The sequence below is a fragment of the Anomaloglossus baeobatrachus genome, chromosome 2, assembly GCF_048569485.1.
Source record: "Anomaloglossus baeobatrachus isolate aAnoBae1 chromosome 2, aAnoBae1.hap1, whole genome shotgun sequence".
NCBI classification, from domain to species: domain Eukaryota; kingdom Metazoa; phylum Chordata; class Amphibia; order Anura; family Aromobatidae; genus Anomaloglossus; species Anomaloglossus baeobatrachus.
In genome coordinates this window covers 47,762,156-47,788,686 of record NC_134354.1, presented here as the reverse complement: position 1 = coordinate 47,788,686, position 26,531 = coordinate 47,762,156, and the positions used below count along the sequence as shown (strand labels likewise).

General features: G+C 48.6%; 1 protein-coding gene across 3 annotated transcripts in view; it reads left to right on the top strand.

Annotated features, from left to right (window-relative positions):
* Positions 1-26,531, top strand: part of URB1 (URB1 ribosome biogenesis factor) — a 311,203-nt gene that overhangs the window by 195,436 nt on the left and 89,236 nt on the right. For all 3 annotated transcript variants that reach the window (XM_075335040.1, XM_075335039.1, XM_075335038.1), the window contains 5 exons: positions 4,072-4,258; positions 5,190-5,248; positions 7,389-7,582; positions 15,604-15,714; positions 15,807-15,870. In XM_075335040.1, coding sequence (XP_075191155.1) covers positions 4,072-4,258; positions 5,190-5,248; positions 7,389-7,582; positions 15,604-15,714; positions 15,807-15,870 — 615 coding nt within the window. The remainder of the gene's footprint in view (positions 1-4,071; positions 4,259-5,189; positions 5,249-7,388; positions 7,583-15,603; positions 15,715-15,806; positions 15,871-26,531) is intronic.

Genomic DNA, 26,531 nt, shown 5'->3' with positions numbered 1-26,531 from the left:
CCTGCAGTCTGGTCTGCAACTAGGACTATCCCTCAATTCCCTCAAGGGACAGGTCTCGGCTCTGTCAGTGTTGTTCCAGCGGCGTATCGCCCGGCTGGCTCAGGTGCGCACCTTCATGCAGGGCGCATCTCACATCATTCCGCCTTACCGGCGGCCTCTGGATCCCTGGGACCTTAATCTGGTCCTCACGGCCTTGCAGAAACCCCCTTTTGAGCCTCTTAAGGAGGTTTCTTTGTTTCGACTTTCACAGAAAGTCGTCTTTCTGGTGGCCATAACTTCTCTCAGGAGAGTCTCTGATTTGGCTGCGCTCTCTTCGGAGTCACCTTTTTTGGTTTTTCACCAAGACAAGGTGGTTCTCCGTCCGACTCCGGACTTTCTCCCTAAGGTGGTGTCTCCTTTCCATCTTAACCAGGACATTTCATTGCCTTCCTTTTGTCCGGCTCCTGTGCATCGCTTTGAGAAAGCGTTGCATACTTTTAGATCTGGTGCGGGCACTATGTGTCACGCACCGCTGTCCTTAGGCGGTGCACCTCTCTTTTTGTGCTGACCACAGGTCAGCGCAAGGGTCTCTCGGCTTCTAAACCGACCCTAGCTCGTTGGATTAGGTCGGCCATATCCGATGCCTACCAGTGTACTCAGGTGCCTCCCCCGCCGGGGATCAAGGCGCACTCGACCAGAGCTGTCGGTGCCTCTTGGGCTTTCATGCACCAGGCTACGGCTCAGCAGGTCTTTCAGGCTGCCACTTGGTCTAGTCTGCACACCTTTTCGAAGCACTACCAAGTGCATGCTCATGCTTCGGCAGATGCGAGCTTGGGCAGACGCATCCTTCAGGCGGCTGTCGCCCATTTGTGAAGTTAGGTTTTGCCTACTTCTCAGTTTTCTGTTTATTTCCCACCCATGGACTGCTTTGAGACGTCCCATGGTCTGGGTCTCCCATAAGGAAGGATGAAGAAAGAGAATTTTGTTTACTTACCGTAAATTCTTTTTCTTATAGTTCCGACATGGGAGACCCAGCACCCTCCCTGTTGCCTGTTGGCAGTTTTCTTGTTCCGTGTGTTTTCACCGGCTGTTGTTGTAGACAGAGGTTCCGGTTGTTCCGGGTTTTGCTCTATCTCTACTTGTGGGTGGATGTCCTCCTTCAGCTTTTGCACTAAACTGGCTAGATTTGGTTAACCAGGGGGTGTATATGCTCGGAGGGAGGAGCTACACTTTTTAGTACTTTGTGTGTCCTCCGGAGGCAGAAGCTATACACCCATGGTCTGGGTCTCCCATGTCGGAACTATAAGAAAAAGAATTTACGGTAAGTAAACAAAATTCTCTTATATATATATATATATATATATATATATATATATATATATATATATATATATATATATATATATATATATATATATATATATATATATATATAATTTAATATAATATATATATATATATATTATGTATGTGTATATTATGTATGTGTATATTATGTATGTGTATGTACATATAATTATGTATATGTATGTACACTGCAGGGTCCAGGGGAGGTGGGAGCGCTGTGCTGGGGGCAGGTGAACGCTGCGGGCTGCAGCCTTTGATCTCCTGCTCCCGCTCATATAATATGCACAGCCGCTGTCCATCTCCAATGGTGCTGAAATCGCACGCAGTGATGGGCTGGGGGAGCGGTGCATATTATTTGTCCCTGCGCCCCCCTGTGATGGCACATGCCCCCCCCTGTGTTAGATTTGGCCCCCAGGCTGCTGCTCATTCTAAAATAAAAAAGCTTTACTTACCCCCTCCAGCGTTTCTCCCCGTGTCCCTGCTTCCACTGTGATCAGGCAGTCAGAGATCTCAGTCTGCTGTGCCGATCACATGACCGCACTGAGAACCAGGAAGTAAGGAAGAGAAGCACGGAGGGAGACAGGAGGGAGCTCAGCGCTGGAGGAGGTAAGGAAAGAGGGTTTTTTTTTTACTATGGACAGCAGCCTGGGGGCGATATCTAACACAGGGGGACTTGTGCGATCTATCTAGGGGCCATGGGCAGCACCATGGGGGCGATATCTAACACAGGGGGACTTCGATCTATAGTGGCCATAGGCAGCAGCATGGGGGCGTTATCTAACACAGGGGAATGTATGCAATCCATAGGGGACCATAGGCAGCACAGGGGAATGTATGCAATCCATAGGGGACCATAGGCAGCACAGGGGAACGTGTGCCATCACAAGGGGGCTATATTCAATATAAGGGGGCCATATCCAGATTAAGGGGGCTAATTTTAGGATGGAGGGCTATGAGGGACATATACCCTATATGATTTGTTAGAGGGACACTGGCATTATAAGATGGACCCCATTTAACATTAAAAAAAAATTCTCTTTTCCTTCACCAAATTTGGGGGTGCGTCTTATAATCAGGTGCGTCTTATAAAGCGAAAAATACGGTACTTCATAAAATGGATCTCCCTAGAGCCCTGTCTCTACATTGCCAAGATGGTACACTTCAGATAGATGGCCTCTCTTTGTGATTCTGGAAGATTATTGCAGAGTTCTTCCTGCTTCTAAGTCCACCATTGCTTGCTGGATCCAATCTGTCATCTTGGATGCTTACCAGATAAAGGACAGAGTGTGCCCTCTCAGGGTCATGGCTCACTCCACCCATGAAGTGGGGGGCCTCCTGGGATGTCCGCCAACAGGCCCCTGTCTCATAGCTGTGTAAAGCATCTATCTGGGTATGCATTCATACCTTCACAAGATGTTACAAGGTTTACACCTATGCCTCGTCGGATGCGAGCCTCAGTAGTAGGATCCTGTTAGCCACAGTGGTCCGAGCTCAGATTTGAGGTTACTATCTTTTGCCCAGCGTTGGAACTGCTTAAGGATTTTCCATGCTTTCCTGAGTCCCCCAATGAGGCAATAGAGAAAAGAAGATTTTGGGTACTCACTGTAAAATCTTTCTTGGAGCTTTGTTGGGGACACAACACCCGCCCTTGTGTTGAATTGTTGTGTGTTGGATTGCTTCAATATTTCTGTTGCTTCTCCTTCTGCTTTTTCACTAACTGATTATCTCTGTGCCAGTCGGTGGGTGCATCCTACTGAGGAGGACCTAACTTTTTGAACTTTTTGCATAGTGTCAGCCTCCTAATGGCGGCAGCATACACCCATGGTTTCCTGTGTCCCCCAATAAAGGCTCCAAGGAAGATATTTTACAGTGAGTACCCAAAATCTTCTTTTCAAAAACAAAACACTTACCCTCCGCATTGGTCCTCTTCCAGTGATGTCTGCACCGGATATCTAACCCTGTAATGCCACATGAGCCCTGCACTAAGTCAGCAGCCACTATTGGGCTGTTGGGCACTTACTTTCCCTGACACGCGGAAGCAATAATGCCCATGATGACTTTCTTTCTAAATACAGTAGATCTGAAGGATTTATAATGACTGGCTGTTTTCGATGTGAACAATACTGCTATGTGAATAGATTGTACTATTCTAGATATCAGAAACCCAAAGTTGGGAATAATGCGATATGGATGTTCTAAACCACACTTGACGCTTAAGAATTATGCATTTTAATTGAGTGTCCCTTTAAGGGTATGTGCGCACGTTGCTTTTTACCTGCTTTTTACCTGCTTTTTTGCTGCTTTTTCTTCTGCGCTGTTTAATGCCAAAATGGATGTGTTCTTCTATTCAAGCAAAGTCTATGGGAATTTGGGTTTCTTGTTCACACTATGTTGTTCAAAATGCTGCCTTTTTGTGGCAGAACTTTGGTCAAAAACTCAGCTTTTCAAAGAAGCAACATGTCAATTGTTTTTGCCATTTGGGTTTTGCACTGCAAAGCTGAGTTTTTGACCAAAGTTCTGCCACAAAAAGGCAGCATTTTGAACAACATAGTATGAACAAGAAACCCAAATTCCCATAGACTTTGCTTGAATAGAAGAACACATCCATTTTGGCATTAAACAGCGCAGAAGAAAAAGCAGCAAAAAAGCAGGTAAAAAGCAACGTGCGCACATACCCTAAGTGTTCTTGCCGTTCTTGGATCTTCCCAGCCGTTCTAATTCTTTGAATCAATTAACTTCTTACAGATGGGCTGTAGCTGACTGTGTATCGCAAGTTGCAGACTGTGCCGGGGTGAAGGGTTGTTCTTGGCAGAAGTCGCTCCTGGCAGCTTGTATGAAGTGTCTGACTGCCACATATGGCACCAATAAAGAACTGGAGGAAGCGACACCGGAAGCGGAGATGGCGCTGCTTTCTCGTCTTAAAGATCTCATGGTAGGAAAAAAAAAATCTGTGTTTTACTGAGCTTATTTAGTGAGCGCGCCAGGATGAACCACGTTGCCAACTTTTTTTTTTTTTGTTTTACATTATCGCTCAAGTTCCACATTTTTATGATCATACTTTAGAAACTGCTGAAAGGGGGAAAAAAGGCGCAAATAGGGTTTTACCCGGTAATAACCGTGTATAGATGTAAATAGGTACACTCACCTGGAGCGGTTGTGCCAGTCACAACCCCTTATAAAGCATATGAGTGTCCACGTGGTTCAAGCAGCGGCCCCGTGAAGACGTAGTAGAAAAATATATATATATGCACACATATATATGAGAATCGGGTTTTAGCCGCTCTAAGTAACCACTGTTGTCAGGATGTAGATTAAATGAAAAATCTCTTTTTATTACAGCATCCAACGCGTTTCAGAGACATAAGCCGTCTCCTTCTTCAGGGAAAAGAGAAAAAAAAAACAAAAAAAAACAAAAAAAGAGAAAAAAAAAAAAAGAAATGTATAGAATGTATTTTCTTTTTTTTTCTTTTTTTTCTTTTTTTTTTTCTCTTTTTTTTTCTTTTTTTTTTTCTCTTTACCCTGAAGAAGGAGACGGCTTATGTCTCTGAAACGCATTGGATGCTGTAATAAAAAGATTTTTAATTTAATCTACATCCTGACAACAGTGGTTACTTAGCGCGGCTAAAACCCGATTCTCATATATATGTGTGCATATATATATATTTTTCTACTATGATCATACTTTGTGTGACTTCGTTTTTTTGGGATGTTGTACGGGTGGAGTTGATAGGTTGCTATTAAGAGGGTTCTTCGATGACTTGTCTAAAAAGGTCTTTAGAATTTCTGCAAAACATCCCAGACTCTGTTACACCAAATTTTGCTCTAATTTTTATTTTATTTATTAATTTTATCATTTCTCTCAGCCACTAGTCAAAGAAGACATCCCACCAGAGTGGAACAGCCTGGTAAAGAGCGGACTGAAGTAAGTTCCTTTTGTACGATATCCACATTGGACAACATATTGGAAGTGTTGCTTGCTCCTCATCAATACATCTATAGGCCTGTTCACATGTCCGTGTCTTTTTGCTGACTGAGTGTCTGTGAAAAAATATAAAAATAAAAATATTAATGGATCTAAGTCACGCATTCAAATCAAAAGGGTTCCTGAAAAAAAGACCTATCCATAGGTCATTAGGGTGATGGGTAGAAGAAGTTTGGAATTTTTTTATTTCTGTACTACAAGAAAAACTGATGACATTGAGATGAGACTTAAAAATGGACACACTGACCTCTCTCTGGAGGAGGACATGTCCTGTCCTGTGTGCTGTACATGCATTAACAAAAAAGAGACAGTTGCCCTCTGCAGTGCTAAGATGTGTAACAATGAATATGGGAATATAGAAATGCATTACTGCTATAAAAACATGTAAAAATTAAGATACATAGCACACAAGATGGCCAGTTTTATGTGAGCCCAACAGCCAACGAGAAAGGCGACCTCCTTTTTGTTTGGTCCCTGCCTACTCTAATGCTTCTCTTTCGGCTAAAAAAAACTCCAATTTATGGGCGGACAGGAGCCTGCAAATAAAGAATTAAAATTGCCTGAACCTGAAGAGCAGGAATGCTTAATCAGAACGTATGACCCTGTAATCGAAGAAAAAGAGCGATGGCCCATCCTATCTTTCTAATGTGAACAGGTGCAAAGTGAATATGAAACATAGTAACAAAAAGGAGACAGTTGCATAGTGCTAAGATCTATGGAACAATGAATATGGAAATATAGACTTGCATTACCACTATAAAAAACAAGGAAAAATTGAGATACTTGGGCTTACATAAAACTGGTCATTTTTTGTTTGACAACAGCCAACGCCAAGGCGACCTCTTTTTGTTATGTCTCTGCCTGCTGTAATACCTCTTTGGGTTAAAAAAAAAAATACAATTTGTGGGCAGACAGGAACCTGCAAATGGAGAATTAAAATCTCCTAAGGCTGAAGAGCAGGCGTGCTCAATCAGAAGGCATGACCCTGTAATTTTAGAAAAAGACTAAGAGCACATCCTACCTTTCTAATGTGAACAGGTGCAAACTGAATATGAAACAGTGACTGTAGCGCTAAGATCTGAGGAACAATGAATATAGAAATATAGACTTGCATTAATGCTATAAAAAACAAGGAAAAATTGAGATACTTGGCAAACAAAAATGGCCAGTTTTATGTAAGCTCAACAGCCAACGCCAAGGCGACCTCTTTTCTTGGGTCCCTGCCTGCTGTAATACCTCTCTTTGGGTTAACAAATCTACAATTTCTGAGTGGAAAGGAACCTACAAATGAAGAATTAAAATCTCCTAAGGCTGAAGAGCAGGCGTGCTCAATCAGAAGCCATAACCCTATAATCTAAGAAAAACACTGATGGCACCTCCTACCTTACTAATGTGAACAGGTGCAAACTGAATATGTAACATAGTAACAAAAAGGAGACAGTTGCACTCTGCAGTGGTAAGATATGTGGAACAATAAATATGGGAATATAAACATGCATAACAGTAGAGCGGCATGACTACATAGAGCTGGCTCAGGAGCTGAGCCCGCTCTGTGCGGCACAGGTGCTGGCTGTCTTAGGCTCCTTTCACATTGCGTTTTGTCTTATGTTTAGTGGTCCCGTCGGGGCATCCGTCTGAACCGCCCCTCCCCCACCCTGCAAAGCGTGTTTCAGACGCATTCTCCGTCAGGGCCATTGACTGTAATGCTGCAAACTACGTTAGCGTGTGCTCGTTTTGTACCACTTTTGCACATATACGTTTTTTGCAGGCGGGCACCCGAACGTAGTCGACTTTTGTTTGTTTTGTGTAGTCATAGAAGCTTGCACCTGTTCACACTTGCTTTTTTACTTTTTTGAGATGACGGTCAGTTTTTTTTTTAAGTGAGCTCAGTGATTGGCTACTGCGGTGATTTGAGCTTTTGATGTGATGCCATTGCTGCAAGAAAACAGATCTGGGGGTATGAGGGGAGGAGAGGGGTGAGAAGGGGGGTTGTCAAATACGCTCTGTCTCTTATATTTTACATTACAGATAGTTTGGGGTCCCCTTTTCTAAAAGTGGAACTTTTTTTATTTCTTTTTAGGTATCGCTATAAGGACATTGCATTTCTGGAAGCTTTACGTGCTGGGATTGAGCAGTGGTATGGCTCCGAAGGCCCCTGCACCAAGGACTTGGTGCAGTTACCGGTCGTCCACATGATGGTGACACAACATTCCCTGTTTCTGCCAAGTTTCCTCCGCTCCAGAGACGAGGAGATCGCCTGCAGCGCCATTCGAGGTTCGTCTATTTACAATCTGCATTATATTAGAAGTGGTATACAGGATGGGTTACTACTCTCACCCTCCATCCCTTTATAACCGCTTCTAATTCTCAACTGTTTTAAGTGACCTCAAATATAGTAGCCTCAGACGGCGGCAGGAGCGTTGATTTTGTAGTTTAGGGTCTCCGTGTCCCCCTACAGCCGTCGTACATCACTATGTGATTGGCGACATTACTATGCCCCTGCATTATAAAGGAACCAACTGGAGAATAGTCAGCCAGTCTTTTTAAAGGGGTTCTCCGAATTTAGTAGCTTGGATACATTTATTTTGGCTCTTTTCAAAAAACTCTAGATAATCTGCTGATATAAGGCTCCAAAACTGAGATCACCTAATACAGGAAAACCCCACAGGAAAAAAAGTATGCATTGTTATATCACAGCCAAACCTGCGGGGGCAGCAGAGAGCAAATTCTTGTGTCACACACCACCCTACAGACCTGATGAAGGGTCAGTCTTATAGGAGTTTGTCCCAGGATCATAATTTTTTCGCGACGGCTGATGGGAGACCATGCTTAGCCCCCATGGCTGCCGTTCCTTGTCGTCCTCTCCAGCCCAGTCTGTTGCTGAGATCTATAAAATGTCCTTTTCTCTATATGCTCCCAGACAGTCTTGCTAAAAGCCAAAAAGTACAATAGTTTTCATGAAGCACCCAAAAATATTTTAACCCAAAGTACATGCAAGAAAAGAATGGAAGAAGTTTAGCCAAGATATCTTCCCTTGAGACATAATGTCCATAAAACGGTTGGTTGTTGTGGTTGTCGTAGCCTAGGAGTTTTTTGTTGTTTTTTTTTCTAGTTTTTTTTGGAGCAGAAACTCAGTGAAAACCATCCAAATTTTTATTTTTTTTTAAAAAAAAAAAACTCCTGAAAAACTTAGAGCCTCTTTGCTTTGTACGCAAGGTATCATTAGAGCCTCCAATGTCCTCCGCTCCATGGTTTCAGCGCCTTCTGTACAGCGGAGGGTTCATATTTTTTCATCAGTGGTTGATTAGAATTGTTGTTCTTTTATTCCTGCTGGCTGTGTTGTACAGTCGTCTCCTGCATCTTTGAAAGAATAGAATCCATTTTGTTCTTAAAGAAAGCATCTTGTCTTATAACTGATGTCATAGGGCTCAGCCAACACTGATGGGCGGGGAATTTTCACATTTTTGTTCTCTGCCCTGCTGCTCTTATTGGTGCATAGTTCGGAGGAGTTGTTACTTTGTTTGAGATATTATATAAACTGGTCACATGATGTAATAAAGCAAAAACTTTCAGTACACCACAAAGCGTGTGTGTTGCAATGATTTCTCGAGCGCTCGTAAAACAAATCTTATTAATTGGGAGTCCAAGAGGCATAGTAGTGTATTTCACTCATACATCCAATGGCAGCTATTGACTCAGATCGCTGCTCTTCAACCATTTAGATGCCACTATCAATCTCTGACATTGGCATTTAAATGGTTTAAACATGTAGGCGTTCGTTTGGAGAGCCATCGCCCGCTAACCCCACCCACAGTGTGATTGTGGGGTGCTCATTGGTTGCCAATGCCGCCATGGGCCTTCTTAAGGCCATTGTTTTTTTTTTTTATGACTCCCATCACCTCCTGCCCCATACCCCATCACCCAAAAAAATGCAATTTAAAACTTCATGTCTACCTGAAAATGGTACAGTTTGCCACCAAAACACCATTACACAGCTCCATTGACGGGAAAAGTATATCGATTCAGTTTCAAAATGGTCAAACTTTCTCTTTTCAATTTTTTTTTTTTTAAAAACTACTAGTAAAAAAAAATTTAATTTCTTTGTCGCTCTATTGGGAGACCCAGACAATTGGGTGTATAGCTACTGCCTCCGGAGGCCACACAAAGTATTACACTTAAAAGTTTAAGGCCCCTCCCCTACTGCCTATACACCCCCCGTGGGATCACGGGCTCCTCAGTTTTCATGCTTTGTGCGAAGGAGGCACACATGCACGCATAGCTCCACTGTTTAGTCAGCAGCAGCTGCTGACTTTGTCGGATGGAAGAAAAGAGGGCCCATACTAGGGCCCCCAGCATGCTCCCTTCTCACCCCACTTTTGTCGGCGGTGTTTGTTAAGGTTGAGGTACCCATTGCGGGTACGGAGGCTGGAGCCGACATGCTGCTTTCCTTCCCCATCCCCTTAGGGCTCTGGGTGAAGTGGGATCCTATCGGTCTCCAAGCACAGGAGACCGTGCTCCGTCCACAGCCCCTGGGAATCTGCTGGACATGGAGCTGAGTATCGTCAGGACCCTGCTACATTAAGGTACTCTGGGTCCCCGTGCAGATCGCGCACACACACCAGCATTGCTGGGTGTGTTAGTGCGCCGGGGACAGCCGCGCGGCGCGCTGGTGCTTTACTCACTGCAGCTTTGCTGAGTGAGTTTCTGTATTAGGAACTGCCGCCGCGGCTAGCGGTTTTTTACACTGCGGCGCGGCTGGGACGTGTGGTGCGCCGGGGAACTTCCGCGCTGGCCGTGCTTATACGACGGCCGCGCTTATAAATCGAGTCCCCGGCTTTTGCGGCCTAGTTCCGTTTCGTTCCCGCCCCCAGGCCTGCCAGTCAGGGGAAGGGCGGGACGCTGGTCAGAACGTCAGCGCTGAGGGCTGGAGTCTGCTTAGCATACTCCAACCCCCCTCACTAGGCACAGTGGGACGCTAGTTTCCCGCACTTTGTCTGGGGCACGCCCACGGCCCGCCCCTCTTCACAGGACGCCGGCAGCCATTCCTGTTTGCAGTCTGAGTGGAGAAGGGACACGAGCTCTGGGAGACCCAGGCACGGGATTCTGGCGGTCACACACCCGCTTTTCAGCGGGCGGTAAGCAGCCCTCGAGGGCTCACCCCACTAGTGCCGCAGTGTTCATTTGTACTTTATGCTTGTATGCTATACATTGCATTGTACGGTCGCTATTCTTGGCTATATACCCTCCTAGATTGCTAGACAACAGCATGTCGTCCGCAAAAAGCAAAGGGGCCAAGACACAGGCTTTCTATGCTACTTGTACCGCATGTAAGGCTGTTCTACCGGCAGGTGCCACTGACCCCCATTGTGTGCAATGTTCGGCCCCTGTAGCACTTGCTCAGTCGGGGCCTCTGCTGGAGGTGGCCCAAGGAGAACCACCTGTGAACACTGTCCAGGTGACAGGGACGGAGTTTGCAGTTTTTGCTGATAAACTGTCGGTGACTATGTCTAATATCCTTGAGACTTTGCAGTCCAGACCGGTAACTCAGACCATGGGCACTGTTGATTCCAGGCTCCCTGGTTCCCCTCTTTTGGAACACATCCGTGCTCCGGGGGGGTCCCATGCATCCCGGGGTGATGGCTCTGACACGGACGACAGTCCCAGACAGCCTAAGCGAGCTCGCTATGAGCGACCCTCGACTTCATCACACTGGTCAGGGTCCCAGCAGGAAGGCTCTCTGTTTGATGAGACAGAGGTTGCTGATCAGGATTCTGATCCTGAGACCGCTCTCAATCTGGATACACCTGATGGGGACGCAATGGTGAATGATCTCATAGCGTCCATCAATAAAATGTTGGATATTTCTCCCACAGCTCCTCCAGTGGAGGAGTCAGCTTCACAGCAGGAGAAATTCCATTTCAGGTATCCTAAGCGTAAATTGAGTACTTTTCTGGATCACTCTGACTTTAGAGAGTCAGTCCAGAAACACCACGCTTATCCAGATAAGCGTTTCTCCAAACGTCTTAAGGATACACGTTATCCCTTTCCCCCTGACGTGGTCAAAGGCTGGACCCAGTGTCCAAAGGTGGATCCCCCAATCTCCAGGCTTGCGGCTAGATCCATAGTTGCAGTGGAAGATGGGGCTTCACTTAAAGATGCCACTGACAGACAGATGGAGCTCTGGTTGAAATCCATCTATGAAACTATCGGCGCGTCGTTTGCTCCAGCATTCGCAGCCGTATGGGCACTCCAAGCTATTTCAGCTGGTTTGGCGCAGATTGACACTGTCACACGTACATCTGTTCCGCAAGTAGCGTCCTTAACCTCTCAAATGTCTGCATTTGCGTCTTACGCTATTAATGCTGTCCTGGACTCTACAAGCCATACGGCAGTGGCGTCCGCCAACTCCGTGGTTTTACGCAGAGCATTGTGGTTAAGGGAATGGAAGGCACATTCTGCTTCCAAGAAGTGCTTAACCAGTTTGCCTTTTTCTGGTGACAGACTGTTTGGTGAGAGATTAGATGAAATCATTAAACAGTCCAAGGGTAAGGATTCATCCTTACCTCAGCCCAGACCAAATAAACCCCAACAGAGGAAGGGACAGTCGAGATTTCGGTCCTTTCGAGGCTCGGGCAGGTCCCAATTCTCCTCGTCCAAAAGGACTCAGAAGGATCAGAGGAGCTCAGATTCTTGGCGGGCCCAGTCACGCCCAAAGAAAGCAGCCGGAGGAACCGCTACCAAAGCGGCTTCCTCATGACTTTCGGCCTCCTCTCTCCGCATCCTCGGTCGGTGGCAGGCTCTCCCGCTTTGGCGACATTTGGCTGCCACATGTCAAGGACCGTTGGGTGAGAGACATTCTGTCTCACGGGTACAGGATAGAGTTCAGTTCTCGTCCTCCAACTCGATTCTTCAGAACTTCTCCGCCTCCCGGCTGAGCCAATGCTCTTCTGCAGGCGGTGTGCTCTTTAAAGGCAGAAGGAGTGGTGATCCCTGTTCCTCTTCAGGAGCAAGGTCACGGTTTTTACTCCAACTTGTTTGTGGTGCCAAAAAAGGACGGATCTTTCCGTCCTGTTCTGGACCTAAAACTGCTCAACAAGCATGTGAAAACCAGGCGGTTCCGGATGGAATCCCTCCGCTCCGTCATCGCCTCAATGTCTCAAGGAGATTTCCTAGCATCAATAGACATCAAAGATGCTTATCTCCACGTGCCGATTGCTCCAGAACACCAGCGTTTTCTACGCTTCGTTATAGGAGACGAACACCTTCAGTTCGTAGCCCTGCCTTGCGGTCTGGCGACAGCCCCAAGGGTCTTCACCAAGGTCATGGCAGCAGTAGTAGCAGTCCTGCACTCTCAGGGTCACTCTGTGATCCCTTACTTGGACGATCTACTTGTCAAGGCACCCTCTCAAGAGGCATGCCAACACAGCCTGAACGTTGCGCTGGAGACTCTCCAGAGTTTCGGGTGGATCATCAACTTTTCAAAGTCAAATCTGATCCCAACCCAATCGATAACATACCTTGGCATGGAGTTTCATACTCAGTCAGCGATAGTGATGCTTCCGCTGGACAAACAGCGTTCACTACAGACAGGGGTGCAATCTCTCCTTCAGGGCCAGTCGCATCCCTTGAGACGCCTCATGCACTTCCTGGGGAAGATGGTAGCAGCAATGGAGGCAGTCCCTTTCGCGCAGTTTCATCTGCGTCCATTACAATGGGACATTCTCCGCCAATGGGACGGGAAGTCGAAGTCCCTGGACAGGAACGTCTCCCTTTCTCAGGCGGCCAAGGATTCTCTTCAGTGGTGGCTTCTTCCCACCTCATTGTCAATAGGAAAGTCTTTCCTACCCCCATCCTGGGCGGTGGTCACAACAGACGCGAGTCTATCAGGGTGGGGAGCAGTTTTTCTCCACCACAGGGCTCAAGGTACGTGGACTCAGCAAGAGTCCACCCTTCAGATCAATGTTCTGGAAATCAGAGCAGTGTATCTTGCCCTACAAGCCTTCCAGCAGTGGCTAGAAGGCAAGCAGATCCGAATTCAGTCGGACAACTCCACAGCGGTGGCATACATCAACCACCAAGGAGGGACACGCAGTCGGCAAGCCTTCCAGGAAGTCCGGCGGATTCTGACGTGGGTGGAAGACACGGCATCCACCATATCCGCAGTCCACATCCCGGGCGTAGAAAACTGGGAAGCGGACTTCCTCAGTCGCCAGGGTATGGACGCAGGGGAATGGTCTCTTCACCCGGACGTGTTTCAGGAAATTTGTCGCCGCTGGGGGATGCCGGACGTCGACCTAATGGCGTCCCGGCACAACAACAAGGTCCCGGCCTTCATGGCACGGTCTCACGATCTCAGAGCTCTGGCGGCGGACGCCTTAGTTCAAGATTGGTCGCAGTTCCGGCTGCCTTATGTGTTCCCACCTCTGGCGCTGTTGCCCAGAGTGCTACGCAAGATCAGGTCCGACTGCCGCCGCGCCATCCTCGTCGCTCCAGACTGGCCAAGGAGGTCGTGGTACCCAGATCTGTGGCATCTCACGGTCGGACAACCGTGGGCAATTCCAGATCGGCCAGACTTGCTGTCTCAAGGGCCGTTTTTCCATCAGAATTCTGCGGCCCTGAGCCTGACTGTGTGGCCATTGAGTCCTGGATCCTAGCGTCTTCAGGACTATCTCAAGAGGTCATTGCCACCATGAGACAGGCTAGGAAACTATCCTCTGCCAAGATCTACCACAGGACGTGGAAGATATTCTTAACTTAGTGCTCTGCTCAAGAAGTTTCTCCCTGGCCATTTGCTTTGCCTACCTTTCTTTCCTTCCTGCAATCCGGGTTGGAAAAAGGTCTGTCGCTCGGCTCCCTTAAGGGACAAGTCTCTGCGCTATCTGTATTTTTTCAGAAGCGCCTAGCACGACTTCCTCAGGTACGCACGTTCCTGCAAGGGGTTTGTCATATCGTCCCTCCTTACAAGCGGCCGTTAGAGCCCTGGGATCTGAACAGGGTTCTAATTGCTCTCCAGAAGCCGCCTTTCAAGCCTTTGAGGGATGTTTCCCTGTCTCGCCTTTCACAGAAAGTGGCCTTTCTAGTAGCGGTCACGTCTCTTCGGAGAGTGTCCGAGCTAGCAGCGCTGTCATGCAAATCTCCCTTCCTGGTGTTTCACCAGGACAAGGTGGTTCTGCGCCCGATTCCGGAGTTTCTTCCTAAGGTGGTATCCCCCTTTCATCTCAATCAGGATATCTCCTTACCTTCTTTGGGTCCTCGTCCAGTTCATCAATGTGAAAAGGATTTGCATTTGTTGGATCTGGTGAGAGCACTCAGAATCTACATTTCCCGCACGGCACCTCTGCGCCGCTCGGATGCACTCTTTGTCCTTGTCGCCGGCCAGCGTAAAGGGTTGCAGGCTTCCAAATCCACCCTGGCTCGGTGGATCAAGGAACCGATTCTTGAAAGCTACCGTTCTGCGGGGCTTCCGGTTCCATCAGGGCTGAAGGCCCATTCTACCAGAGCCGTGGGTGCGTCCTGGGCATTGCGGCACCAGGCTACGGCTCAGCAAGTGTGCCAGGCGGCTACCTGGTCGAGTCTGCACACTTTTACCAAGCATTATCAGGTGCATACCTATGCTTCGGCGGACGCCAGCCTAGGTAGACAAGTCCTTCAGGCGGCGATTGCTCACCTGTAGGAAAGGGCCGTTTTTTATGGCCCTATCACGAGGTATTATTTTACCCACCCAGGGATTGCTTTTGGACATCCCAATTGTCTGGGTCTCCCAATAGAGCGACAAAGAAGAAGGGAATTTTGTTTACTTACCGTAAATTCCTTTTCTTCTAGCTCTAATTGGGAGACCCAGCACCCGCCCCTGTTTTTTTGTATACACATGTTGTTCATGTTGAATGGTTTCAGTTCTCCGATATTCCTTCGGATTGAATGTGCTTAAACCAGTTTATTGGCTTTCCTCCTTCTTGCTTTTGCACTAAAACTGAGGAGCCCGTGATCCCATGGGGGGTGTATAGGCAGTAGGGGAGGGGCCTTACACTTTTAAGTGTAATACTTTGTGTGGCCTCCGGAGGCAGTAGCTATACACCCAATTGTCTGGGTCTCCCAATTAGAGCTAGAAGAAAAGGAATTTACGGTAAGTAAACAAAATTCCCTTCTTTTTAGTTTAGCCATAATCTGCTCTATGCCTTGTATGTAAAACCAGACCTGTGGGGTCCGGTATGGCACCATATGTTGAGCTCAGAGGGTATGGCCTGTGATCCTGGCGTCCAGCAGGGATTTGAACTAAATGTATTTTTACCTTGCAGAAAACTTGACTGATCTATTGAGAAGCATCATCGCGAAGTGTCCGTCCGTTTGCGACAAAAACCATTTTGCAGCTATGCTCGGGGCTTATGGAGCCACACTCAGTGTCACAGGTAGGGTCCAAATGTGTCTGAATGGGACTGCTCATAGGTGGATTGGTTATATAGATATTTAATATGTCCGTGTGAATTATATTGTATCCTAGATCAGAAAATCCTGTTCCTGCTGCGGGCCTATGAGCAGAATAACCTGAGCCTCACTGACTTCAGGTAAAGCAGCAAGATGCACCAAAATGTAAAAAGTAATGTTCTGTTTGCCACCACTAGAGGGAGCTCCGCCCAGACTGCAGGGAGCCTATTCTGCCCGCACCATGGGCAGCAGCAATCAGAGCCTGGCAGTGCCATTTCAGCCTGATATGTTTTAGGCTATGTGCGCACTTACCGGATTTTTCGCGGATTTTGCCGCGGATTTGCTGCATGTTTCGCTGCAGAAAATGTTCATAACATCTCTGCAGTGAATCACCAGCAAATCCTATGGAGAAAAAAAATCCTGTGCGCACTGGGCGGAATTTGACAGCTGCATGTTTTGCTGCGGGAATCCCGCAGCAAAAACAAGTGCATGTCACTTCTTTTCCGCACAGCGCTGCGGGATTTTACTCCATTGACTCAATGTTAATCAAGAAATCCCGCAGGGAATAACGCAGGCAGCAAATTCTGTGCGGTTCACTGCGTTTTCCTGCGTTATTCCCTGCGGTATTTTGCGGTTTACCTCCGGTAATGTGCATCACTTGCTTGCGGTTTTGCAGGGAAGTGATGTCATTACAGGAAGAGGAAGCCGTGCAGAGTAAACACACACACACATCACAGACACACACATCACAGACACATAGAACACATAGACACAGACACATAGAACACACATAGAAAGAAAACGGAAATATAGAAAACAAAGAACGTGGGCTCCGCTGCATATTTACCGTCCAGCCGAGGTAAGCACACAGCGGCGGCCCGGTATTCTCAGGCTGGGGAGGGAGAGGGGCAGGGGTAATGTCCCCCGCCTCACTCCCCCTCCGGCAGCCGAGAATATCAGCCGCAGCTGCCCCGGCACTGTCGCATGCAATATGCGACAATACCGGCGTGTCCTCGGCTCTTCTTGCCACCGTGTAGCAGTGGTGGCAAGGTAATACAAGGGGTTAATGATGGTGGGGGACCACCGCCATTAACCCCAGGCTTGATCATGGCAGCGTCTATGTGACAGCTGACATGATCAACCCGTAAGTAAAGTGAAAAAAAACACAGACACCGAAAAATCCTTTATTTTAAATAAAACAAACAAGCCTCGTTCACCATTTTATTAACCCCTCCCGCAACAAAGCTCCGGCGTAATCCAGGTCCGACGTCCAGCGCTGCTTACATCCAGCCGCGACTGTCACAGACAGGCTGAATGAAAGCAGCAGAGGTAATTACCGGTCATTTCCCACGGCCGGTAATGTGAACTCACTGCCGACCGTGGGAAATGCAGCGATCTGTCATCTATCTCTCTATCTATCTATCCCTCTGTCTATCTATCTATCCCTCTATCTATTCTTCTGTCTATCTACTCTCAGAATTAAATGACTTTTTTTTTTTTTTTTTTTTTTTTCTTCAATGTGCTTTATTGCATTGAATGCAATAAAGCACATCCCAACCCGCACGCGGCAAAACCGCGAATAATACCGCGGTAAAACCGCAGCAAACCGCGGCAAACCGCATGCGGTTTTCGGGTGCGGTTTCCCGCGGTTTTTTACCGCGGGTGCGGTAATCTTTGAGAGCATGCGGAATTTTCTCAAGAAAATTCCACTTCCCAGTGCGCACAGAGCCTTACTCTGAAGTGCTGCAATTCTTAGAGAAAAAGTAGGCCCTGATTTATGATTTACGATTTCTTGAAGACACTTTTTTTTTTTGTGCCAAATTCTTCAAAATGGTACACACATTTTCCGAATTTTACGTACAATTAATGATACCTTCTAGCACCAAAAGTCTCAAGTTTTAAGAAATAAGTTTAAAAAGCTACCTAAAAAATGCACCAAATTGAATTCTTTTCTGGGAACCTTATTAGGGTATGTGCGCACGTTGCTTTTTACCTGCTTTTTACCTGCTTTTTTGCTGCTTTTTCTTCTGCGCTGTTTAATGCCAAAATGGATGTGTTCTTCTATTCAAGCAAAGTCTATGGGAATTTGGGTTTCTTGTTCACACTATGTTGTTCAAAATGCTGCCTTTTTGTGCCAGAACTTTGGTCAAAAACTCAGCTTTGCAGTGCAAAACCCAAATGGCAAAAACAATTGACATGTTGCTTCTTTGAAAAGCTGAGTTTTTGACCAAAGTTCTGCCACAAAAAGGCAGCATTTTGAACAACATAGTGTGAACAAGAAACCCAAATTCCCATAGACTTTGCTTGAATACAAGAACACATCCATTTTGGCATTAAACAGCGCAGAAGAAAAAGCAGCAAAAAAGCAGGTAAAAAGCAGGTAAAAAGCAACGTGCGCACATACCCTTAGACGGGAAGGGGGCTGGAGTCGGATGTGCCCCTCCCCCAAAAAGGTGACATTTCGTAAAAGTTGCATTTCATAAATCTTTTTAAAACCTTTGGATAAGCAAAGAGGTCAAGGAAAAATAAAAACACTGTCAGCATGAAAAGTAGAGCAAAACGTATGGAGAATAAGGCGCAAATACAAAAGCCACGAAAAAGGAGGAAATTACTACGGGAAAGTGGAGAGAAGGCAACGATGAATGGGGCCATCCATAGATTGAAAAATTGACCAGGAAAGATGAGACTAGTCCGAAGGCTTCTCTCTGCTCTACACCAGTTGATTGACCGGTTTCTCCCTTTGTATACACTATGGAGCGATTTGTCAATCAACTGGAGCGCAGCAGGGAAAGTCACCACCAGACCGGTCACGTCTTGCCCTATAGTCATCAGATTAATGACGTCTTGCCCTATAGTCACCGGACTAATCACGTCTTGCCCTATAGTCACCGGACTAGTCAGGTCTTGCCCTATAGTCATCGGATTGGTTACGTCTTGCCCTATAGTCACCGGACTAGTCATATCTTGCCCTATAGTCATCGGATTAGTAACACCTTGTCCTATAGTCATCGGACTAGTCATATCTTGTCCTATAGTCATCGGACTAGTCATGTCTTGCCCTATAGTCATTGGACTAGTCATGTCTTGCCCTATAGTCATTGGACTAGTCATGTCTTGCCCTATAGTCATCGGACTAGTCATGTCTTGCCCTATAGTCATCGGACTAGTCATGTCTTGCCCTATAGTCATCGGACTAGTCATGTCTTGCCCTATAGTCATCGGACTAGTCATGCCTTGCCCTATAGTCATCGGACTAGTCATGCCTTGCCCTATAGTCATCGGACTAGTCATGCCTTGCCCTATAGTCATCGGACTAGTCATGCCTTGCCCTATAGTCATCGGACTAGTCATGTCTTGCCCTATAGTCATCGGACTAGTCATGTCTTGCCCTATAGTCATCGGACTAGTCATGTCTTGCCCTATAGTCATCGGACTAGTCATGTCTTGCCCTATAGTCATCGGACTAGTCATGTCTTGCCCTATAGTCATCGGACTAGTCATGTCTTGCCCTATAGTCATCGGACTAGTCATGTCTTGCCCTATAGTCATCGGACTAGTCATGTCTTGCCCTATAGTCGTCTGACTAGTCATGTCTTGCCCTATAGTCGTCTGACTAGTCATGTCTTGCCCTATAGTCGTCTGACTAGTCATGTCTTGCCCTATAGGCATCTGACTAGTCATGTCTTGCCCTATAGTCATCGGACTAGTCATATCTTGCCCTATAGTCATCGGACTAGCCAGGTCTTGCCCTATAGTCACCAACTAGATTTTCAAACCATTTTCCCTAATGGGCTGCAGCGCTTCAGATTAAGACATACCTGGCGGCAATCATGCAGCCAAGCTCTGATCCTTGCGGTTTTGGGCAGTGTGAATTGAGTGACGTGTTCCTATCAATATGACTGATTTCTGGCCTTGGAATGGACAGCACTAGACCTCATCCTCCTTTTCTTTGTCGCTCCATTGGGAGACCCAGCCAATTGGGTGTATAGCTTCTGCCTCCGGAGGCCACACAAAGTATTACACTTTAAAAAGTGTAACCCCTCCCCTCTGCCTATACACCCTCCCGTGGATCACGGGCTCCTCAGTTTTTATGCTTTGTGTGGAAGGAGGCACACATCCACTCATGCATCTCATACTTAGTTATGTCGGTTGGAAGAAAAGAGGGCCCCCACGGGGCCCCCGGCATGTTCCCTTCTCACCCCACTATGTCGGCGGTGTTGTTAAGGTTGAAGTACCCATTGCGGGTACACAGGCTGGAGCCACATGCCGTCTCCTTCACCATCCCTTATGCGGCTCTGGGAGAAGTGGGATCCTAAGCGGTCATCCAGTTGCTGGGACCGTGCTCCATCCGCAGCCCCTGTAGGAACCTGCCGGACCGGAGCCTCTTCGACCTCAGGGACCGGGCCCTGCAACTCAAAGGTACTCTGTGTCCCCATAGGGGACTGTGCAGGGAGCGCACCTTATTCCCGGAAGCCGCGGCAGCTGCTGAATTGAGGAGGCCGGAGGACTTCCGCGCCGACCGTGCCTGCTTGTCGGGCGCGGCCTCAAATTTAGTCCCCGGCTTCATCGCGGCCTAGTCGCAAAAATCCCGCCCCCGGGCCTGCCTGTCAGGGGTAAGGGCGGGACTGCCGACATGACGTCGGATGTGAGTGCTGGAGCATCCTGCATGTCTTCCTCCCCCCTCACTGATCACTGTGGGGACCCCAGATTCCCGCACTTTTGTTGGCGCCGCCCACGGCCCCACTCCTCCCCTGAGAGCTCCGGCAGCCATTTTCTGGCATTCTGCCGGTGGAGGCTTCTCAGTGAACAGCTCTGCAGCTCCGGGGGATCCAAGGCAGGGAATCTGGAGGACACACTCCGCTCGTTAGCGGTCGGTAAGCCACACCGGTCACCCGGTGCTGGTCCCCCTAGGGTGCCGGAATATATATATATATATATATATATATATATATATATATATATATATATATATATATATATATATATATATATATATATATATATATATATATATATATATATATATATATATATATATATATATATATATATATATATATATATATAATAAATATATATATATAATAAATATATATATATATATAATAAATATATATATATATATAATAAATATATATATATAATAAATATATATATATATATAATAAATATATATATATATATAATAAATATAAATATATATATATATATAATAAATATAAATATATATATATATATATATATATATATATATATATATATATATATATATATATATATATATAAATATATATATATATATATATAAATATATATATATATATAATATGTATATATCTGTTCGGTCGGGCTGTATACCCCTTCCCATATACCCTCAGTGGTCACTCTCCTAGGAGACAACAGCATGTCGTCCACAAGGAGCAAAGCTGCTAAGGCACAGGTTTTTTTCGCGGCCTGTACCTCTTGTGGGGCTATGTTACCTGCGGGTTCCACCTACCCTCACTGTGAGCAATGCTCGACTCCTGCCTCGCTTGCTCAGCCGGAGCCTCGGACACTGGTGGGCCCCTCGGCTCATGTAGACCCCCCTGCTCCCCCTGACCAGGCTGCAGGGACAGAGTTCGCCTCTTTTGCTTAGAAACTCTGAGTCTCTTTCTCATTCCATTGCACTGTCTATGCACAAATGGTCATCTAAGCTACTTGAGGCTTTGCAGTCCAGACCGGACCTTTCACAGGCCCCGGCCCCTGTTAGCTCGTCGCCTCCAGGCCCCTCTCGGTCCGCGCCGAAGCGCGCTCCCAGGTTGGCCCCTCGGTCTCAGGCGGAGGACTCCTGCCCGGACCGCAGTCCTAGACCGGCTAAGCGGGCTCGCTGGGACTCTTCCCCGACTTCCTCTCGCTGCTCGGGATCCCAGCTTGAGGACTCTCTGGAAGACGAGGCGGACGTGGGAGCTCAGGGCTCTGACCCTGACGTCGCCCTTAACCTTGATACACCTGAGGGGGACGCCTTAGTAAATGATCTTATCTCGTCCATCAACCAGGTGTTGGATCTCTCTCCCCCGCCTCCTCCTGTAGAGGAGTCGGCGTCTCAGCAGGAGAAACACCAGTTTCGGTTCCCCAAACGTACGTGCAATACGTTTTTTGATCACTCTAACTTCAGGGATGCTGTCCAGAAGCCCAGAGCGGTCCCGGACAAACACTTTGCTAAACGCCTCACTGACACGCGTTTCCCCTTCCCATCTGAAGTCGTTAAGGGTTGGGCTCACTGTCCCAAGGTGGATCCTCCAGTCTCCAGATTGGCGGCTAGGTCCGTGGTGTCTGTTGCAGATGGCTCATCCCTGAAGGATGCCACTGACAGACAGAGCTCCTGGTGAAGTCCATCTATGAGGCCACGGGCGCGTCTTTCGCCCCGGCCTTTGCAGCCGTGTGGGCACTCCAAGCAATCTCGGCTTGTCTGACTGAGATGAATGCTGTCACACGGAATTCTGCTCCGCAAGTTGCGTCTTTGACCTCTCAGGCGTCAGCCTTTTCGTCCTACGCCATGAACGCCGTCCTGGACTCCGCTAGCCGTACGGCGGTAGCATCTGCTAACTCCGTGGCAGTCCGCAGGGCCATGTGGCTGCGTGAATGGAAGGCAGACTCTGCTTCCAAGAGGTTCTTAACTGGTTTGCCTTTTTCTGGCCACCGTTTGTTTGGTGAACGATTGGATGAGATTATTAAGGAATCCAAGGGAAAGGATTCCTCCTTACCCCAGGCCAAACCTAAGAGACCTCAACAGAGAAAAATCCAATCGAGGTTTCGGTCCTTTCGTCCCTCCGCCAAGTCCCAATCCTCTTCGTCCAACAGGCCGGAGAAAGGCCAGAGGAACTCCTATGCGTGGCGATCCAAGTCACGCCCGCAAAAGGCTGCAGGAGGCACTGCCTCCAAGACGGCCTCCTCATGACTCTCGGCCTCCCCTAGCCGCATCCTCGGTCGGTGGCAGGCTCTCCCGCTTTGGCGACGCCTGGTGGTGGCCACATGTTCAAGACCGATGGGTGAGAGACATTCTGTCTCATGGTTACAGGATAGAGTTCAGCTCTCGTCCTGCGGCTCGTTTCTTCAGAACCTCTCCGCCCCCCGCTCAGGGCGACGCACTTTATCAGGCAGTGAACGCTCTAAAGATGGAAGGAGTTGTGATCCCCGTTCCCCTTCAGGAACGTGGTCGCGGATTTTACTCCAACTTGTTCGTGGTGCCAAAAAAGGACGGGTCATTCCGTCCCGTTCTGGACCTCAAGCTACTAAACAGACCTGTGAGAACCAGACGGTTTCGGATGGAATCTCTCCGCTCGGTCATCGCCTCGATGTCACAAGGAGACTTCCTAGCATCGATCGACATCAAGGATGCTTATCTCCATGTACCGATCGCACCCGAACATCAACGTTTCCTGCGTTTCGCCATCGGTGACGAACACCTTCAGTTCGTGGCATTGCCTTTCGGCTTGGCGACAGCCCCACGGGTTTTCACCAAAGTCATGGCATCCGTTGTGGCGGTCCTGCATTCTCAGTGCCACTCGGTGATCCCCTACTTGGACGATCTCCTAGTCAGGGCCCCGTCTCGGGTGGCGTGTCAACAAAGTCTATCCGTCGCTCTGGCGACTCTCCAGCGGTTCGGGTGGATCATCAACTTCCCGAAATCCAAGTTGACACCGACCCAATCACTGACGTACCTTGGGATGGAGTTTCATACCCCGCAAGCGTTAGTCAAGCTTCCGAGCGACAAACAGCTTTCTCTGCAGGCAGGGGTGCAATCCCTTCTTCGGAGTCAGTCACACCCCTTAAGGCGCCTCATGCACTTCCTGGGGAAGATGATGGCAGCTATAGAGGCAGTCCCGTTCGCGCAATTCCATCTTCGGCCACTCCAATGGGACATTCTCCGCAAATGGGACAAGAGTGCGGCTTCCCTCAACAAGAACGTCTCTCTTTCCCTTGCAACCAAGACGTCACTTCAGTGGTGGCTCCTTCCCAATTCTCTGTCGCGGGGAAAATCCTTCCTACCCCCAACCTGGGCTGTGGTCACCACGTACGCGAGCCTGTCAGGTTGGGGAGCGGTTTTTCTCCACCACAGGGCTCAGGGAACCTGGACTCCGATAGTCATCCCTTCAGATCAATATACTGGAGATAAGGGCAGTGTATCTAGCCCTATTGGCTTTTCATCGGTGGCTGGAGGGCAGGCAGATCCGTATCCAGTCGGACAACGCCACTGCCGTCGCCTACATCAACCACCAAGGCGGCACTCGCAGTCGTCTAGCCTTCCAGGAAGTCCGACGGATTATGCAGTGGGCGGAAGCCACAGCCTCCACCATCTCCGCAGTTCACATCCCGGGCGTAGAAAACTGGGAAGCAGATTTTCTCAGTCGTCAGGGCATGGACGCGGGGGAATGGTCTCTGCACCCAGACGTGTTTCGAGAGATCTGTCGCCACTGGGGAACGCCGGACGTCGATCTCATGGCGTCACGGCACAACAACAAGGTTGCGGCATTCATGGCACGGTCTCAGGATCACAGAGCTCTGGCGGCGGACGCGTTAGTCCAGGACTGGTCGCAGTTTCGACTGCCTTATGTGTTTCCTCCTCTGGCGATGCTGCCCAGAGTGCTACGCAAGATCAGGTCCGACTGCCGTCGCGCCATTCTCGTCGCTCCAGACTGGCCGAGACGGTCGTGGTATCCTGATCTGTGGCATCTCACGGTGGGTCAACCGTGGGCGCTTCCAGACCGCCCAGACTTGCTGTCACAAGGCCCGTTTTTCCATCTGAATTCTGTGGCCCTCAACCTGACTGTGTGGCCATTGAGTCCTGGCTCCTAGCGTCTTCAGGGTTCTCAGGATGTCATTGCCACCATGAGACAGGCCAGGAAGCCTATGTCCGCCAAGATCTATTACAGGTCTTGGCAAATCTTCCTATCCTGGTGCGCTAATAACGGTTTTCCTCCATGGCCGTTTGCCTTACCCACTTTTCTTTCATTCCTTCAATCTGGAATGGACAAGGGTTTGTCACTCAGCTCTCTCAAGGGCCAAGTATCGGCGCTCTCCGTGTTATTTCAGAAGCGTCTAGCCAGGCTTCCGCAGGTCCGCACGTTCCTGCAGGGAGTTTGCCACATAGTCCCACCTTACAAGCGTCCGCTGGAACCCTGGGATCTTAACAGGGTTCTAACGGCTCTTCAAAAACCACCTTTCGAGCCGCTGCGGGATGTCTCTCTATCACGTCTTTCGCAGAAGGTGGCCTTCCTAGTGGCAGTTACATCACTTCGGAGAGTGTCTGAGCTCGCAGCGCTGTCATGCAAAGACCCCTTCCTGGTGTTTCACCAGGATAAGGTGGTTCTGCGTCCGGTCCCGGAATTTCTCCCTAAGGTGGTATCCCCGTTTCATCTCAATCAGGATATCTCCTTGCCTTCATTTTGCCCTAATCCAATTCACCAGTGTGAAAAGGATGTGCACTCTTTGGATCTTGTGAGAGCACTTCGGCTCTACGTGTCTCGCACGGCGCCCCTGCGTCGTTCAGATGCGCTCTTTGTCCTTGTCGCTGGCCAGCGTAAGGGCTCTCAGGCTTCCAGGTCAACCTTGGCTCGGTGGATCAAGGAACCGATTCTCGAAGCCTACCGTTCTTCTGGGCTTCCGCTTCCTTCAGGGCTGAAAGCCCATTCTACCAGAGCCGTGGGTGCGTCCTGGGCATTGCGGCAGCGGGCTACGGCTCAGCAGGTGTGTCAGGCAGCTACGTGGTCTAGTCTGCACACTTTCACGAAACACTATCAAGTGCATACCTATGCTTCGGCAGACGCCAGTCTAGGTAGGTGAGTCCTTCAGGCGGCGGTTGCCCACCTGTAAGAGGGGGCCGTTTTTTCGGCTCTTTTTATCGAGGTATTCTTTTACCCACTCAGGGACTGCTCTTGGACGTCCCAATTGTCTGGGTCTCCCAATGGAGCGACAAAGAAGGGAATTTCTTTGTCGCTCCATTGGGAGACCCAGACAATTGGGTGTATAGCTTCTGCCTCCGGAGGCCACACAAAGTATTACACTTTAAAAAGTGTAACCCCTCCCCTCTGCCTATACACCCTCCCGTGCATCACGGGCTCCTCAGTTTTATGCTTTGTGTGGAAGGAGGCACACATCCACTCATGCATTCTCATTTTAGTTATCGGTTGGAAGAAAAGCGGGCCCCCACGGGGCCCCCGGCATGTTCCCTTCTCACCCCACTACGTCGGCGGTGCTGTTAAGGTTGAGGTACCCATTGCGGGTACAAAGGCCGGAGCCTCATGCCGTCTCCTTCACCATCCCTTAGCGGCTCTGGGAGAAGTGGGATCCTGACCGGTCATCCATTTACTGGGACCGGGCTCCCTCCGCAGCCCTTGTGGGAATCTGCCGGACAGGAGTCTTTTCATCCTCAGGGACCAGGCCCTGCATCTATAAGGTACTCTGTGTTCCCATGGGGACTGTGCATGGAGCGCCTTTTTCCCGGACGCTGCAGCAGCTGCTGATTTGTGAAGACCGGCGGACCTCCGCGCCGACCGCGCCTGCTTGTCGGCCGCGGTCTTAAATTTAGTCCCCAGCTTCATCGCGGCCTAGTAGCAAAACTCCCGCCCCCGGGCCTGTCTGTCAGGGGTAAGGGCGGGACGGCCGACCTGACGTCGGATGTGAGGGCCGGAGCATCCTGTATGTTTCCTCCCCCCTCACTGATCACTGTGGGGACCCCAGATTCCCGCACTTTCCTAGCGCCGCCCACTCCTCCCCTGAGAGCTCCGGCAGCCATTTTTCTGCCATTCTGCCGGTGGAGGAT